This window comes from Etheostoma cragini, chromosome 10 (assembly GCF_013103735.1).
Source record: "Etheostoma cragini isolate CJK2018 chromosome 10, CSU_Ecrag_1.0, whole genome shotgun sequence".
Taxonomy (NCBI): domain Eukaryota; kingdom Metazoa; phylum Chordata; class Actinopteri; order Perciformes; family Percidae; genus Etheostoma; species Etheostoma cragini.
This window is the reverse complement of record NC_048416.1, coordinates 2,361,896-2,379,556: the sequence shown is the minus strand read 5'-3', so window position 1 is coordinate 2,379,556 and position 17,661 is coordinate 2,361,896. Positions and strand designations below refer to the sequence as shown.

The window sequence follows — 17,661 nt, the reverse complement described above, 5'->3', positions numbered from 1 at the left end:
CTAATGAATACTAGTAGGCTATTAATATAGACAATCAAAATATATAACGTTGGGTCATTTCTATGGAGCACTGTTGGCTGCAGAAACTCTTCACAAAGGGTTTAATTTAGTCATTGAAGTTTGGCATTTGGCACTGATTATGCAGTAGACCCCTTGTCCTACAATAGACATTCAATAGGCAGTACATGTGAGTGTTTTCATCCTATTCATAATTGTTCTTATGCTCTTATGAAATGTGTGGACGGACGTCGCAAAAGCCAAACATGTGTGAAAAGGCAGAAGGGCTAGGCCAAGTTTACCAGCAATAAAGAAAGGTCTAACATCATATTTTTTGGATTTTTAAAGCAAGGACGTCTGAAATCTTTACATCTCCGTTACCATCCTCCATCTGGACACAATTACACTTTTGGGTTGGAACATAACTATAACATATTATACATTAACATTAGTGGCATTCCTAGTGGTAGCTTTGTTACGAGGAGTCTTTTTTGGGGGGGCATTTTAGGCCTTTATTTTGATAGGATAGCTTAGATGTGAAAAGGAAGAGAGAGAGGGAATCAGTAACATTTTGCAGTATGAGAGCTAAGATTTCTCATTTCCTTACACAGAACTGTTGCAACATGTAAAGCACAAAGATTGTGCACACCAGTGACCCAAACAAAAAAATAAAGATATTGTAAAAGCCTATACACCCTAAACAACTTAATAAATGTACCCCTTGTAAAGTATACCTTTAAATTTATATTCAAACACAACCAAGTTTTACATCCATGAGGTTATTCCCGATTCCCATTTCTTGAAAAATACATCAACTGGTGTCCAGATTTCTTCTTAAAAACTCAGTTTACCACTCAATGTGTATGCTGTTATTATTTTTTTTTCTCAAATTTATCGTGGGATATTTTTATCCCAGACACCTATGTTTGTCTTGTCACTTTTACATACTTAACATACACACATCTAGATAGATAGATAAATAGATAGATATATAGATAGATAGATAGATAGATAGATAGATAGATATATATACTTTATTGATCCCAAATTGGGACATTTCTGGAAATGTACATTCTTTTATTATTTATAATTAAGTTCCTCAGGGTGAAGGTAAAATCAAAATGCCTTAGGTTCATATACATAAATACATAAATGACATATTATATACACAACATATATTCCATAGCCCTGTTTTTTCCTAATGTGGTCCATAGATTTGAATTGAAAAACTAACTTCAAACATAATTACAATGTTATTTATTCAAAGTTTCTAAATGCTTTTGGCAGCTCTTGAGTTCTGACTTGTAATCCAATCTTATGTAACAACAGCTTCTGTTGAATATCTGGAGTAAAAACCGGCCAATAGTAATCAGGGTTTGTAGCATTGTTTGATTTTAACGATGATAAACAAAAACCTAAATTACATTAAAGGACAACGAGGACTGCAACTAGAATTGTATTTACATTTTTTTCTCTCAAATTGATACCCTAGTTCTTTGTTTTTGAAGTAGAATAAATGGAGAGGATGCAGATCTGTGTGGGTGGACAATGGTGTCTGCCAAAGCGTAACAGGAGACCTGAAATAGGGACCTTGCAGTTAATGCTTGCTGTTGTTTATACTACTTCCTTAAAGGAAATCCTCAAATCCGACAGGAACAGAAGTGCAGCTGAGCCGAGGTGCAGCCGATGCTCACAAACTGACATAATGGCTGGATATACTCCTAAAAAGACCGAGGCAGAGGATCAAATTTACAGCTTTGCAGATGTGAAAGATATAATTGGTCCAAGCGTGCCAGTGAAGAGGTGAGCCTGACTAACTACTGGCCCCTGCACAGACACCCAGGAGCTAACACCACGACCACTTCATTGGGGCCCCCTTCTGGCCAGACTTCACATCTCCACTTCTCTTCTCCAACCGACAGTTGTGTATTTTTTGTGTACTGAGCCTCACCTTCTTGATCGTTAATTTCATTTATTTTGCACATTTTGCGTGTAATCTCTTGTTTTGTCATGTGTACTGAAGGGAAATTCAGAATGTTCAAACAGGAAAGGTACAGCACCGAGGGAGATTTCGCAGTTCAAGGTGTTTTTTTTTACTGTTAATCTGTCAAACATCTGTCCAAATAGACCAAAATAATTGCGATTTTTTTTTTCCATAGCCAAAATGTATGTAAACCATGGACCATGAACAGTAGACAATAGGGAAATGCAGAAGTGTAAATGAGACTTAAGTAAATTTAGAATATATCAGGTTGCTTCCATATCTATGGTTTTATATTTATATACAGTATATATACATATGCATATAAATAGTGTATATTTTAGATTTACATGTGTAAATTATGTGTTTTATACTATTAAATATATAATTTACTCAAAGATAGGTGCTTGGTGTTACAGGGTTATTTAAAAGGGATTGATCCTGAAACTAGACTGCTGTTGACCCTGGTGTTGTCCTCCGCGGGTCAAAAACGGACAAAAAATTGACATTTTTGTCCCTTTTTCAGACTTTTTAAAAAATATATGTTTTCACTAACACCCCCTTACTACCCCTAGATTTACTAGTTTTTGGAATTCATGGTCAATAACCCTCATTTATATTACATTTTACCATAAATATAAGGTACCCTATATGGTTCCATGGTGCCTACCAGAATATCAAAATCTATTTTTAGAATAGCAGAGACAACACTATCCTACATGATCTTCTAATAGACTAGTGTACAGTTGCACAGCACCCACGCACAACCACACTCCACTAAGTTGTTTAACCCTTGTGTTGTCTTCACGTCACGTGCAACTTATTGTTTTTTGGGGCCAAAATTCAAACTTTTTTCCAATGTTTCTGTCCATTTGTTTTCTGCTATTTTGAGGGCTTTTCCCTACACGTTTTTGAAGCTTTTGTGGACATTTTTGTCACTTTTTTTCATAACAAATTAGTTTTGAGTGCTATAAAATTGAATAAAACATCAACATTTAAAGAAAGTAGTGGGCCCATCATTTGTTTTACTTGTGAAGAGCCTTGTGCGGAACAATCCACTTTATTTTTCTGAAGATTTGGTGGAAAGAAGAATGGGTCAAATTTGACCAAAGGATAAGGACTAACCCTCACCCCAAGGTTTCAAGGACCAAGGGGTAGGGGTAAAAGGGTAAGGGGTAAGAGGTAGGGGTAAGATGGAAAAATGGGATTCAGCCTTAAGGTGGGAAGCCCCTGTAATCAATGCATCCACAGGATGGCAGCACGAGTCTGAGTGTGCGTCTGAGTGCGTGTGCGTGAATCTCGCGTGGGAGTTCCTTCTTTCGCCATTCCAGGGTGTTGCCATGCAGCTGCAAAGCACAGCTGGCCATAGAGGGGAGGGATCCTGGAGAGGTAGAGAGAGTCTCCTCGCCCTCTGACCTCCACAATAGTCTACCTCCACCTCAATCTACACCTGCACTCCCCCCCCCCCCCCCCCCCCCCCCCCCCCCCCCCCCCCCCCCCCCCCCCCCCCCCCCCCCCCCTCAGATAACAAATTCAGGATCCAAGCATGCAACAGCAGCTTGGTATCAGTCTATCCTCCCACAAAGTGACCGCAGGCGCAGCAGCCGGCTTCCCCCGTCCGAGAGAGTCCGGATCCTCCACCAAGTGATGCCGCTACTGCAGCTAGACAGGCACCCCGCACCAACCGCGCACATCCCCGCCGCCTGCCAGGGGACCCGACACCACCGCCTCGACCCTTAACAGAAGAGAGCAAGCGGCCCCCCCACCACCTAAATTCCCCATCCTACCACCCTCGGCTCCGTTTACCGAGTCCAGGATGTCCGACTGCTGCGCTGCAAGTTCCGCCGACCGGGTGATCAAATGTAGGCAAGCCAGATTCTGCACGTGAGAGGTTAATCTGTGCCAATAATTCTAACTCATCTTTTATTTAATTTAAAGTTTGCATCTTTTGGTTGGACCACTTTGCACGTTTTTTTACTCCATCCCCTTTTTATTAGCCTATATTGTCATTATTAGTATGATTATTATAGCACCATAATAAAAAGAAGCTTATTTGGCTGGCGAGTCACTAATGCATGCATTTGCCTCTGAACCTTAAAGAGAATAGGGAGGGGGTGATGGAGGGGAAGGTGGTGGTGGTGGTGGTGGTGGTGTGTGTATGTGTGGGGGGGATCCAGTACGAAACGCCACAATCAGGGTCTTCCCTCGTTATTCTATCAGAATTCACCCCCTCACCGAGGCATTACCCCATTTTCTAAAGGGTGGGAGGGGGGGGGGGGAGGTGTGTTCCTCTAGCCAGAGCTATTGTGCGACACCCTGTGCTGCATGAGCTCCATTTACGCGCTCCACTCCTAGCGGTGGTTTCGTGTTACTGAATAATACTCTACAGAGGCACAACCGACAGATAGAGGGAGGAAAAAAGCAGGGAGGGAGAAGAGAGGGAGAGGGAGATGAGCATCTTGTTCCAATGAAACACCAAGCAGTGTGACGATGACAGCGAAAGGCAGACATAAAGGTAAATCAATGTTACGCGTGATCTTTGGTGTTGTGGTTCTGGATGTGGATGGTGTCACGGGATGATGTTGCATGTAGCTTAAGCAAGGATGTAAGGACTGAGAGAGGAGAGAGGGAGAGAGAGAGAGAGAGAGAGAGGGAGGGTAAGATGCTATGGGAGACTTGTCACTCGGAGACTCAATGGTTTTTAAGCTTTCTGTGGCTTTGTGTTTTAGGTACAGTAGCAGATCTCTAGCGGCGCCCTTGTGGTGGATGTGCCGACCACCTATAGGGTGGCCTGCCTTAGCGATAGAGTTTTAGTAATTTTTTTTGCCAAATCTGAGCCAAAGTCAGGTAATCTAATGGTTTATGTGTCAGGTAGGCTGACAACTTTGCCAGGCCGAGTGCGCACCTCCATAACTGTGAGTTTGGCTTAATTACACACAGGCCTATTAGAGGAAATCAGCATGACGTCCGCCAATGTGACGTTCAAAAAAACCACGAGTGCACATGATGGATTTACGAGTAAATCGACGTGTTCTCATTAACAAAAAAAAAAAGGCCTAAATGTCAGCGGGCGGATTGGACGTCTCCCGTGCGTATCGCTCTTCCACGTCTCCGTAAAGGTCTCCCTGGCTTCCCCGTCTTGTTTGTTTCCCCGAGGGTCAAACGGGAGACCAGATTGAGTTTAGGGATGCTGCGCTGCGTATCCGAGCCCATTGCCCGACGAGGATGATGCATACCGCGCTAATGGTGTTATTGCATCACTAGATCAGAGAATATTTCATGTTTTTATGAGAGTGTGTGTTTCTAATTGTGCGTGTGGGCGGCTAGGAGGCGAGGAAGGGTTCCGTTCGGGGTTATGATCCGCGGAGCTGTCGTGCTTATCGGGTCACACAACAAGGCTGGCATGGCAGCGGCGCTTCCACGCACGCAGGCTGTCACATGCGACGATGCCTGCCTGGCTGGCTCTCCCACTGCCTCCCCTAAATAAACCCAAGGTCTCTCTGCCGGAAGACGCGGAGCTGACGGTTGGATGCGTCGCTCGGGCATGCCCCGGTATTCCGTGCGTGCGTCGTGCTTGGAGGGGGTGGGATGGGCTGGGGGCGTGGAGGCTCTCGCAGTTTTTGCACGTAGGATATCAGGACTGCATGTGCACATTTCTACAGTGTGTGTGTGTGTGTGTGTGTATGTGTAGTATGCAGTTGTGCAGGGACGGTGCAACGAAATCTGGATCCCCTGTGAAAACTGACTGAAGGCAAATTAACTGTGACTCCCCCAATCCATCCATTAGTTATCTGCCCTCACCCCCCACATCAGCAGCTCTCCTTCACATGTGTATATGTATTTTCTTTCATTTTTATTAACCTACATCTTCATCTGTGTATATGTATTTTCTTTCATTTTTATTAACCTACATCTTCATTTCTGTATGCGTGTGTGATGTAATGCAGCTGGGCCACCAGAGCTCAGCTGCCTCACCACTGGGACGAACCAAATGAAATTGCCTGTATCCTCATGCATCATCCATCACACACACACACACACACACACACACACACACATACACACACACATTCTGTGACAAACATGCAGCAAAACAACACAGCAATTCATCAGTCAGTTAAGAAAGATTTAGTGTGTGTGGAGCCTGGAGAGAGATGGGGGCATCAGTCAAAGAGACGTCACTACTGGCTGATGGACTGTGCCCGGTAGTTCCCCACGTTATGGATTTTTGTGATATTCAGGGGAGAGAAGTGCACGGCGATGGAGCCAAAGGACAAAGCACAGCGAGAGGAATGGACAGAGCGGCAGAGAGTGTGGGGGCGAGGTGAGGGAAAGGGGGAAGGAGAGAATGTGACAGGGCCACGGAAGAGGTGAAGTAGCTAGAGCGAGGGAGAGAGAGAGAGAGAGAGAGAGAGGCACAGAGGGATGGAGTAGAGACAAGGGAAGTAGCGGTTCACACTGCTGAGTGGCAGGACAGCATCCTCTGACTTAACCAATTGACTTTTCACACCCTTTTTGATTCACTTACCATGCAAACCCGTCTGTGCGTGTGTGAAAAACAAGCCGGCTTCAGAGCCAAAATGTGATTATGTGACTCTTGCATAAAAGTTTAGTTTCATAACTTTGCCACCAAAGTAAAGAGTCAGTTCTTAAGTAAGGCAGGCTGGAATAGAACAGACTATTTTACTTGATGTTGTAGGAAATCAATGTATCTGTTACTCCTCATTTGGGGCTATCTTTATAGCCACAACAACACAGAGAAGGGACATCATGCTACCAGGTATAGTGGACCAGCATTCACTGATGACAAAGGGAAAACCTGGACCCACGAGTCCACAGCAAGGAATCTTGGGTGTGCACAATGAGGACTTATGTTGTCTGATAATAGACGACATCCAATGCAAACATGGAGGCTGGTACAGTGGTTCGGCAGTGCTAAGCTCCCTGTCGATATCATGGGATCCCGATGGGAGGGTCAAAGCGGGGCACAGATAGACCCGCTGATGGCCACACATAGTGCTGAAAAGCTCGATTGACCAAAAAAAATCATCAGTGACATCAATTGTATCTCTGCCTGTGGTTACCCCTTTAGCCGCAAAAATATGGAAAACATGGACGAGATTTGTGAGCAAGGTTGTTCTGTGTATTAATCAGACCTGGAAAAATGCACTAGCAACATGATACTTCTGGGCTTATGCTTCATTCTTTAAATTAAAAACATAATTAAAAGTACTGTGTAATGCATCACTTCCACTGCACATCTTCTGCTTTATAGATCCTTTTCATTCCAGGAGCACAGGTATAATTAACAACATAAATGATGGCTGCAGCCCATTTATCTGCTCGTTTTAGGGTCTGGTGTTGTGTGTGCTGGCTCACTGTCACGACTTACTGACACTCACAGAGCTCCGAGCTTACGAGATGTGGAAAAGGTTAAATGGCAAGGTTGTCTAGGAGTGGTGTGACCAGCCAAGCCATGACAGGCTTGATCAAATAAAGCACCAAGCATTTCGGGGCTACAGCTTTATCGTTACAGGGAAAACTACTCGCTTGATTTTTATGAAACTTAGTGGAATGGTTGCCCCCGGGCCAACAAAGAACCCATTAAGGCGTTAACACACCAACCCGATTATGGGCCGTCGGACGGTCTGGTGAGGTCGGTGACTCGAGTCTGTTTGGTGTTCCGTGTCGTCAGTTAGATGAGCCATCAGCGTTCATTTGGGCCGATTTGAGTTGTTGAATCGGTCGGTGGGCAGTTGGACTCAATGACCAATCTGATTGGTGGAGTGCCCTTGACTAGTGAATCAGTGCACGTATGTTAAATGTTAAATGTATGTTAAATTTCTCACAGGAAAGGACGAGCAAGGAAATGACGTAAATCTTTCAAACTGACCTTTGTCGATAAAAAAAACAGACCGATTTAGACCTATTTCTCGCTTAACATGTTTTCAGAAACACGTTTTTGGGTGAACTATTTTTGTAAAATACGAGATTGTATTGTGAACTAGCCGCTATATGGTCGACTTTGAAATTCTTTGTCATTTCCAGTTTTCATTATCGGGCAACAATACAGACTAGCGTTGCCTGCTGCTACGGCGACGTATTATGTCTCGCGCACTTGAAGGCTTTGTTGAAAGTCGCACATGCTCAATAGCTAGGTAAGGACTACTAGCCATTGAGAAGCAGAGGATGAGGTCCCTGACAGTATCTAGGTAAGGACTACTAGCCAGTCAGAAGTAGAGCATGAGGGCCCTGACAGGACCTAGGTAAGGACTACTAGCCAGTCAGAAGCAGAGTATGAGGGCCCTGACAGGACCTAGGTAAGGACTACTAGCCAGTCAGAAGCAGAGGATGAGGGCCCTGACAGGACCTAGGTAAGGACTACTAGCCAGTCAGAAGCACAGTATGAGGGCCCTGACAGGACCTAGGTAAGGACTACTAGCCAGTCAGAAGCAGAGTGTGAGGGCATGCCATGCTAGCATCTAGGCGAGCATTAAAAGGTGTTACAAAGTGACGCATGTTGGTCACAGAAGTAAAGGCTGGAATACAACAGAGCTGTTTGGAGCAGTGTGTGAACAGTGTTTTCTGTTGGAGATGGTGGGTCCCTTTGGGCTTTTTCACTTTGTAAACCTATAACACGCACAAAAAACACAATAAAGAAAAGGGGAAATGCCAAAATAGCATGTTAAGAGCACTTTAAGACAGTTTCGGAGACTTTAAAACTGAAAAACCATCCAGCCTCAGGCTTGTCACTTGGAGGACATTATCTATAATATGATTATAAGCATACTGTGTGTGTGTGTGTGTGAGTGTGTGTGAGTGTGTGTGCACGCTCGTACATGCATATGTGCACTAGCATAATGCAGGACAGAGCTACAAGAGATGCCAATGCACTAAACACTAATACAGTCACAACGAGTTTGATTATTGCAAAGGTGTCCTCACATGCGATCACATCCTCAAATAGCAATCCAGCAGGATTATAATCTATTGTTGAAACCAAAGGCCTAGCTCGCTCGGCTCACATTGAGAAAGTAGTCCCCATTAAGAGATGATGATTCAAAGTGCAAAGGTGGTATTTATCATTCAGTAAATTCTGACCTGTTAAACATATCAAAGAATGTGTGTATAGTATTCAACAAAGCTGAGTGGAGCCATGTACCGCATGCTCACACACACACACACACACACACACACACACACACACACACACACATACACAGCACCCCTGGCAAGGCTTGAGGCTTACTGGGCATATTTCCTTTTTAGTGTAACATGCTGTCCCATTCCCTTCTAGTTCCCTGAGTCTAGTGTGTGTGTGTGTGTGTGTGTGTGTCTTTGTGTGTTGGATGTTGGTGTTATCGTTGCGAGCCAGGGGTCCCACCTTGACAGGTCTCTCCGTGTGCCCTGTGGGGAAGGCGGCAGGGCAAGGTCTATTTATAAAGAAGGTACTCCAGAGAGAGAGAGAGAGAGAGAGAGAGAGAGAGAGTGGGATTGTCTAATGAGGACAGGCTGTGAGGGGATGGGCGTGTTTGTGTGGGTGTGTGTGTGTGTGTCTGTGTGTGTACACAGATGGTCCTTCATGTGTGTAGTGTGCATTAATTGAACGACTTCAAACGCCTCTTTAGTTGTCCCCCCACCACCTTCAAAGATCCCGTTGATCTACGTTAGCTGATTTGGGTCAAACACGGTAGATGAACACACACACACACACACACACACATACACACACACTAATAGACCACCATTTTTTGGCATACCCTATATCTCTCTCCCTCTTTCTCTCTCACTTTTCTCATGCACTCCACTCATTCTTTTCATCCCTCCCTCAGTTTCTCCCTCCTTCATTTATTCATGCAGAGACAGGCATTGGAATGAAGTGATCTGGGGCGATGTGTGTGTGATCACTTTAGATGAGGTCCTGTAGAGGGCAACACGTCTAACATACAGAGGCATGCCATTAGTACTGGTCGAAGCTGCTGGATGAACACCAGACAGACACAGTGTGCTCAGGCCCAGTATTTATAATGCACTGTAATCAACTGATTTATAGTGTGTGTGTAGCACATATAGCCTCTTTAAACTGCATGCACTTTGGTAATTTCTTTGTTTCTAGCATTTTTACCATGTGCGCTATTGTAGTGTAAGTCATGGGATATTTATTGCTCAGCACCAGAGAGGATTTCCTTTTTCATTTCAATGATCTAACAACATGTTAAAAAAAGGAGCGCATGTTTGTGTCTTTGCACACCTGTTTAGTCATACTTTGTTACATTTGGAGAACAGACACAATGAGGCCTGATGGATCACGGGTGACTTCTACAGTCATTTCTGCAATCTGTCTGTCTCGCTTGCTGTCACTTCCTGCATCATGCTCCAACCCCTCTCATTGAGAATGGCGTTCCCGTGTTATTAAAACTGATGAAATATCCCCGTAACTAACTTTAGCCACACAATAACAAGATGATTCTGATCCGATTCTGCTCCAGTTAGGTTATTAGGACAGCCCAAACAAATTTAGGAGATTTGATTGAAAGCTATGTAATAGATTTTCTCTCAAGCTGCGCTTGTGATGAGGAGATTTTTGGCTGAGCTGGCACCTTCGGCGCTTAATAAATTCCACATCGGGGAGTTCAGCTTTTTGGAGAGTGGCCCGGAAGACAAAAACGGCACATTAGGAAGACGCTAAAAATGCTTTCACCCCTTTTCTCATCTCACACCCTTTGGTCCAGTTCACCGCAAACACACACCATGCACTGTGTGATTGGCTGCTTTAGTAAAAAGGAAGGATAGTTGTGTTTTCACTCTACTTGTCTGCACTTCAGAACATGGAAGTTCAGTCTGTACTCAGACAAGGGACAGCTTAAACTGTGCTGTCAGAGACCAAGGTTCTCTCACAAGGTTGAAACACATCCAAAGTGTTAAAAATGTCCCAGAGCAGCATTACAGAGAGACACCATACCCTATTAGTATTCTAAAGAAGTGTGGCGTTTATGGTCCAGGCTAAAATTATCTTTACAATGCGGATATCTGTGTAGGAGAAAGGATTTGGAACTCAATCTGACCCTATTTCATCCAATATGTCATCACTACAACACACATTCATTTGCAGTATATCTCTGTACACAATGTGTGTCTATAGCAATGTTTCCATTCACATATTTGATACGCATTTTTAAGTATTGCTTAAGAAAATTTGTAATGTAACGATAAATTTTGATTAAAGTTCCACAACTTAAGTTTTTTTTTTTTCCTTTGTTGAAAAATAATTGATGCACTAAAAGCCTTTGCTGAATAAGTTCTGATGATATATGAATTTATGTCCAGACAGCATGAAACGTGGAAAATGCTAGCTGACATGAAATAAACAATGAAATAAAACCTGCCCAATTGAATTCCTGACGACCTCTCTGTATTTCTCTTTCACACATAAGCGCGATTTATGCCTCTGCGTTTAATCTGCACCGTGGCTACGTGTGTAGCTACATGGAGGCACCGACCTTACGCTGTAGCGTGAGGTTGCCATGGAGCTTTGGGGAATGTCGGACCCAAGTGCAAGGCGGCAGACAAACGAGTAAGTTCAGGGATTTATTATGATGAAATCCGACAAAGGTGTCCTGGAACAACAGGCAAAATCCAAAACAGTCAACTAAATGCAAGAGGTAACGAGATTTGATTGGATTTACATGATTGATTTTATTTTCACAGCAAAAACATTAAAACAGTGTTATATGTTTCACAAAAGATGCGATGGACAATTGCAAAAAAAAAAAACTCAAGTGGCTTAATAAGTGACAATCTCCATAGAAACAATTAATATTAGTATGTTCAAAAAATAAATAAATAAGAGGCAGGTGACACAAGGGCTGGGAACAGGTGAAAAACATCAGCCAATTACAAGGGCAGGAAAACTAAAGGCAGTAAATAAATCAGTAAGGACTAGACAAAAAAACAAGACTATCAAAATAAAACAAGAAACAGGAGATACACAATCATAACAGACGAGCGCCTCTTGAAGAAAGTGATTACGAACGTCTCTTGGCTATGGCTTGGTAGTCATGTTGGAAGCATACGTGGTTGTATTCCATCTAATTTCCTTGGTCTCCTTCACCATAAAAAACATGAAATCAAGGAGAAGGTTAACCATCCTGTTGTCTTCAGGTCAATTTGGCCCATTTTCAAAAAGTTTATATATCCAAAACTATCTTTCAACCAAATTGTCAAAAATAAAAAAAAATAACGAGAATGGTCCCCCACAACGTTTAGAACTAGTGAAATAAACGATCAGTACACTACATACATTACATTTGGTTTCATTAAATTTTACAGCATTGGAAAGAAATGATGAAAGAACGCTAAAAAAAGTGGAAAAAATGTCCAAAAAAAGCAAAAACATCAAATAAAATGTGTTCTTGTTGCGTTAGGAACCAAAAAATATTTGAGTGCTGAGTGCTAATTAGCAAACGTTAGCATGCTAATACACCCAACTAAGATGGTGAACATGAGAAAGACTATTCCTGCTAAACAGCTACACATTAGCATTCGAACGTTATCTTTTGTAAAAGCCTAAATTTAATTTATCCCAGAGCATCACATGAATAATATGCATACAATTACATAAACCAGGCCTATCCAATGGCCCAAAAGCTGGTTAACATGGGATGATCAGTTGTACTACTGAATGCCTATACTGTAGATATTAAATGTGGGTGTTGTATTAAATGTAAATGCGTTGTTTCTGCGTTAATGTTGTGCTCCAGGCTTACAAATTCTGATGCGTTACGCAGAAAACCTGCCATTATTATCAGCAATAACTCTGATTTTTGCCAACAAAATTGCTTTGAGGAAGAAGTTGTGCCAACATGTTCTAAAAATTCACATCAGACTTGCAATATTAAATTCAGATGTGTTTGTTTTCTTAATAATTTACAGCTCTTAACCCCAGACAGCTTGCAGTCCATGTGTGCTTGAACCTGTCAAAGATTGTCTCAAATCCAGAAGTGTTCCCCTGGAATTGTGCGTTCATCGAATAGTCAGTCGTCAGGTGCAAAAGACCTTCTCGTTGTGACTCGCTCCTCTTGCCATTCCTTAACTGCCAAGTATAGTTTTCCCAAGTATAGTCCCTTCCCCAAGCTCTGCGTCTCTGCTGCTCCCCACGCTCTCATACCTGCCCTACTTTCACAATTTACACGTTTCACACTGCTTCTCTCTCGCTTCTTCTCTCTCTCTCTCTCTCACCCTCTCTCTCACACACACACAGGGAGCCTCAGTTTTACCTTCTACCAGAAATACATACACACATTAAAGGTCCCATGCCATGAAAACGACATTTTATGAGGTTTTAATATCCGTTCCCCCCAGCCTGCTTATGGTCCCCCAGTGGCTAGAAATGGTGATAGGTGTAAACCGAGCCCTGGGTATCCTGCTCTGTCTTTGAGAAAATGAAAGCTCAGATGGGCTGATCTGGAATCTTGTCCCTTATGAGGTCATAAGGAGCGTGGCTGCAATTCTGCACCAAGGCTAAATTTTGGAAAAGAGACTTCAGATACAGTATTAGGGGACCACTAAGGTCTATATAAAAGATACTTCAGATACAGTATTAGGGGGCCACTAAGGTCTATATAAAAGAGACTTCAGATACAGTATTAGGGGACCACTAAGGTCTATATAAAAGAGACTTCAGATACAGTATTAGGGGACCACTAAGGTCCATATAAAAGAGACTTCAGATACAGTATTGGGGGACAACTAAGGCCTATATGAAAGAGACTTCAAGTACAGTATTAGGGGACCACTAAGGTCTATATAAAAGAGACTTCAGATACAGCATTGGGGGACAACTAAGGCCTATATGAAAGAGACTTCAAGTACAGTATTAGTGGACCACTAAGGCCTATATGAAAGAGACTTCAGATACAGCATTAGGGGACCACTAAGGCCTACATAAAAGAGACTTCAGATACAGTATGTAGGTGTTATTTTGTGTCTCTGGTGCTTCCAGAAAAAACCCATCCATGGTGTTTTGAGTTAGATCCGGTTTCTGAATGTCCTCTGTCTTCAGTCTCTGGGCGAGCTGTTCAACATCTGCACGGCTTTCTACGTCACCAGCCGAGATGAGGTGGCTAACCTTATCATGCTAGCTTGTTCTCAATGGCAAAACACTGCTACAACAGCCACTAGTTGACCATAATCTCCAAAAGAACTACTTTCTGTCCCTGTTGTGCAGGTATTCCACAAGTGGCCCTGGTCTATAAGAAGTCTCCCAGCTAATCCTGCCTTGGACTGACCAAAGCTGGAGAAAGAGTTATCTAGCTGATGGGATCTTACCGATTTACTGAGCATGTGCAGCTCCCAACAAAGATAGTATAGAAGTGAGATGTCTCACTCTGGAGCTAAAACAGAGACCTAAACACACAGGGGGGAAATAGGATCTGCAGCAATGTGCAGTACAACAGAAATATGGTGTTTTTTGAAAATGAAACCATGTAAACCTATTCTTGCACAACCTCAAAATACAATTAGGAACCTGAAAATAAGAAAAGAATATGGGCACTTTAAGTTCATGCACTGTATGTGTGCAAGCTTCAAAAGAACCACGTAGCTTTTATGTGACTTGTACCAGCATCAATTTGTAGCACAGTCCAGCCCTGGCTAGTGTAGTGCCAGCAGGAAAAGTGCATTACATTGCAGTACAATGAACGAGGAGGATTAGCAACACACTGACTGAGCCCTGTTGTTCCCTTTTTATAAATAAATAAGAAGTCATGAGTAATTCTTTTTCTGTCTTATGTTCTCTGACAGCTTGTTGTGCACAAACCTTTTTAAACCATCAATCAGTCCTCATCTGAAAGGCAAAACTGATTCGCTGTTCTCCATCTGGGGGAAACAGACCCTTCAGCCTGGCAGGTCCTGGTGTCCTGGGATGTCTCAGGGTGCTCTTGGGTGTTGTGATCAGTCTTAAGGTGTGTAAAAGGGTCTCAGGTTGTGGTAGCGCTAACCTATGCAGCCCTAAGGTGCTATTAGATACTTTAGGGTACCCTGGGATAGCTTTTGGTTAAGGTGTCCAGTGTAGTTCTGGTGTGATGTAATACAAATCCACCCCCCCCCCCTTTTCTTCCAGGAGAGGTCCAAATGGCTAGATGGCTTAGTCTGAAAATAGCTCATAACCAGAGCAACTATGACTGTAAGGTTTGTCAGAAGAGATATTCATCCACAGCAACATAACAACTGTGACGAGTACATTCTCATTATTACTCACAAGGGTTGATTTAGGTTTACTAGGACGAATAGTGTATAATGTGATTTTACATGCAGAGACACAGAGTGCTTCATACAGAAGACATTTGTTAAAATACAGTAGGATACAAAACAGAAAATATACAAGCAAAAACTAATACCGGTGAAGATTGAAAGACTAAAACCCCCAAATAACAAACTATAGCAATTTAAAAAGCACCAACCAGGACTAGGTTGATAAGCAACCCGTTCTCACTCCAAACTCGTAGAATCCGGACATTTGGGCAGCAGTTGTCCGCGTTTGATGGGAAAAAAGACACCCTTCGCCATGTGTGTAGAACTTAAAGGGGAGAGCAGCATGTAGATTTAGGTTTAGCATGTAGAATGTAAGGGCAAAATTCAGAGTAGGGTGGGTGGTCAAGGGGGTGGATGGGCCAAACACAGGATTTTCACCCAGGAGAGCAGGGTTCGTGTCCCGTGTGTGTCCTTAAACACCTCGTTATAAACGACGCTAAAGATCTCCTTAACAACGACAAAGGCACCTGACCAAGTGTCCGTATTTTAGATGGGAGTGCTTTGTAATTCCACAGAATCGGAGCTACCACTTCAAAAGTGTGGTCACCTTTAGTTTTTAAACGGCCAAATGTTGCTGATTGTGGATGTTTCAGGTCTGGTTTCACGTTGATCTGTTTTTACTGGGAAATGACCTTGGAATAAAGGAAGAAATCCCACACTCTGCTCTTGCTATAGCATCTCCGTTTACTACAATAATCCCTCCGGACAAACACAACCGGGCTCGCTCCCGTCCCTGCTGGGTCCCCAGGTGTCGGACAATAGGCGATCACATTTCAATACGAGTATTTCTCAATCAACACATGTGTCACTTTGACACTAATACATGCAATCAACATTCTAATTCCCAAACTGCAAAAAAATAAAATGTAAGTATCACATTAAAATGTAAAGATCGATATCAGGGGGAAAGCACACTAAGGGGACAGAAAGAGAAGGAAGCAAGAGAGCAAGAGGAGTGAACAGTTGTAAATTAAATAGAGATGGGGCAAAAGGAGAGAGTGCAAAATAGAGACAAAGTGACAGAGAGTGGAAGTGTGTGTGTGTAGAGAGAGAGAGAGAGAGAGAGAGAGAGAGAGAGAGAAAGCCAGGCCTAGTTTTTAGTTTGTGATCTAGGCCATTATCTGTGCTAGCACTGGTGGGGCTCCAACAGGCTCTGTGGATCCTGCATAACAATGCCTTTGTGTGTATATGTGTGTTATTGTGTGTGTGCCACTGTAGGCTCACATGCCACACGTATGCAATCATGTGTGTTAACGCCATTGTGATATACGTGATGTACGCATGCGCCTCTGCGCCTCTGCGCCTCTGCCTTTTGTTTCTTGCCACTGAGTTTGTGCCTGCTTGTTAAGACCGCTCATGTGTGTGCGTTTGTCTGCGTTTCGTAGATTGTGTCCTCGTATGTGTGTGTACATGACTCTTCACGTGCAGCTGTGCGCTCTTGCTGTATCACCCCCGTCGTCAGTCAACCCCCCTCTCCAGCAGCGCCCTGGGGGCCTTCATTATGTAAGAAAGACATTACTGCAGAACAGAGGCAGGCGGCCCTGATAACTCTGGCAGCCCCTGCTTCAACAAACACATGCACGCACACACGCACGCACGCACACACACACACGCACGCACACACACACACACACACACACACACACACACACACACAGGCAAAGCCTACAGCAGAGGTGTGATCAGGATAATGGTGAGGATTGAAAGCCTGTGATGTTTGTGGCCAAGCTTGTTAAAAAATACAGGAACTGTGAATAAATCATGTTGTGCAATTATAATGATTTTTTTTTTCTTCTTCCGTATCAACTTCTTTCATTCCTTTCACAATCTAACTCACCTTCATTCACATATCCGTTCTCTCATTCAAACACTCTCCGCCTTTTAATCTCAAATGCCATCTGCCATTTTTCCCCGCCTTCCCTTCCCTTCCTGCATCATTTATTCTCCTCTGCCTCCATCTCTCTACCCCTTCTCCCTCCCATCTCCCCCCTTATCCTTTCACGTCACTCCCAACCTCCCTCTCTCCAGCGGTCCCCTTCCCCCTGGCCCACCGGCTCACCATGAAGGAGGTGTTCGACGCTGAGGGCCGGCCGCGGGTGGACCTGCTCAAAGCTCACCTCACCAAGGAGGGCCGCCTGGAGGAGGCCGTGGCCCTGCGCATCATCAATGAGGGGGCCGCCATCCTGCGCCAGGAGCGCACTATGTTGGACATTGAGGCGCCAGTCACGGGTATGGTATAGTGATGGAGAACGAAGGAATGGAGTGTAAATTAGTCTGGTTGGTAGAACAGTTGGTAGATTCAGTCACTTTAATGTCATAGCTTGACATTTTGAGCAAAATGCGAAATTTCGACAAAAAAAACACCAGTTTTA

The 17,661-nt window shown here is 43.5% G+C and overlaps 1 protein-coding gene across 4 annotated transcripts in view; it reads left to right on the top strand.

The window, feature by feature from the left end:
• Positions 1 to 3,521: 3,521 nt before the first annotated feature.
• The window catches only part of ppp3cb (protein phosphatase 3, catalytic subunit, beta isozyme), a 40,385-nt gene continuing 26,245 nt past the window's right edge, over positions 3,522 to 17,661 (top strand). The window contains exons 1-2 of one of the 4 annotated variants that reach the window (XM_034884139.1): positions 3,522 to 3,840; positions 17,318 to 17,518. In XM_034884139.1, coding sequence (XP_034740030.1) covers positions 3,795 to 3,840; positions 17,318 to 17,518 — 247 coding nt within the window. In that variant the 5' untranslated portion in view covers positions 3,522 to 3,794. Of the gene's footprint in view, positions 3,841 to 4,294; positions 4,494 to 17,317; positions 17,519 to 17,661 lie in introns of those variants that run through there. The other 3 variants (XM_034884137.1, XM_034884136.1, XM_034884138.1) reach the window with 3 other exon arrangements.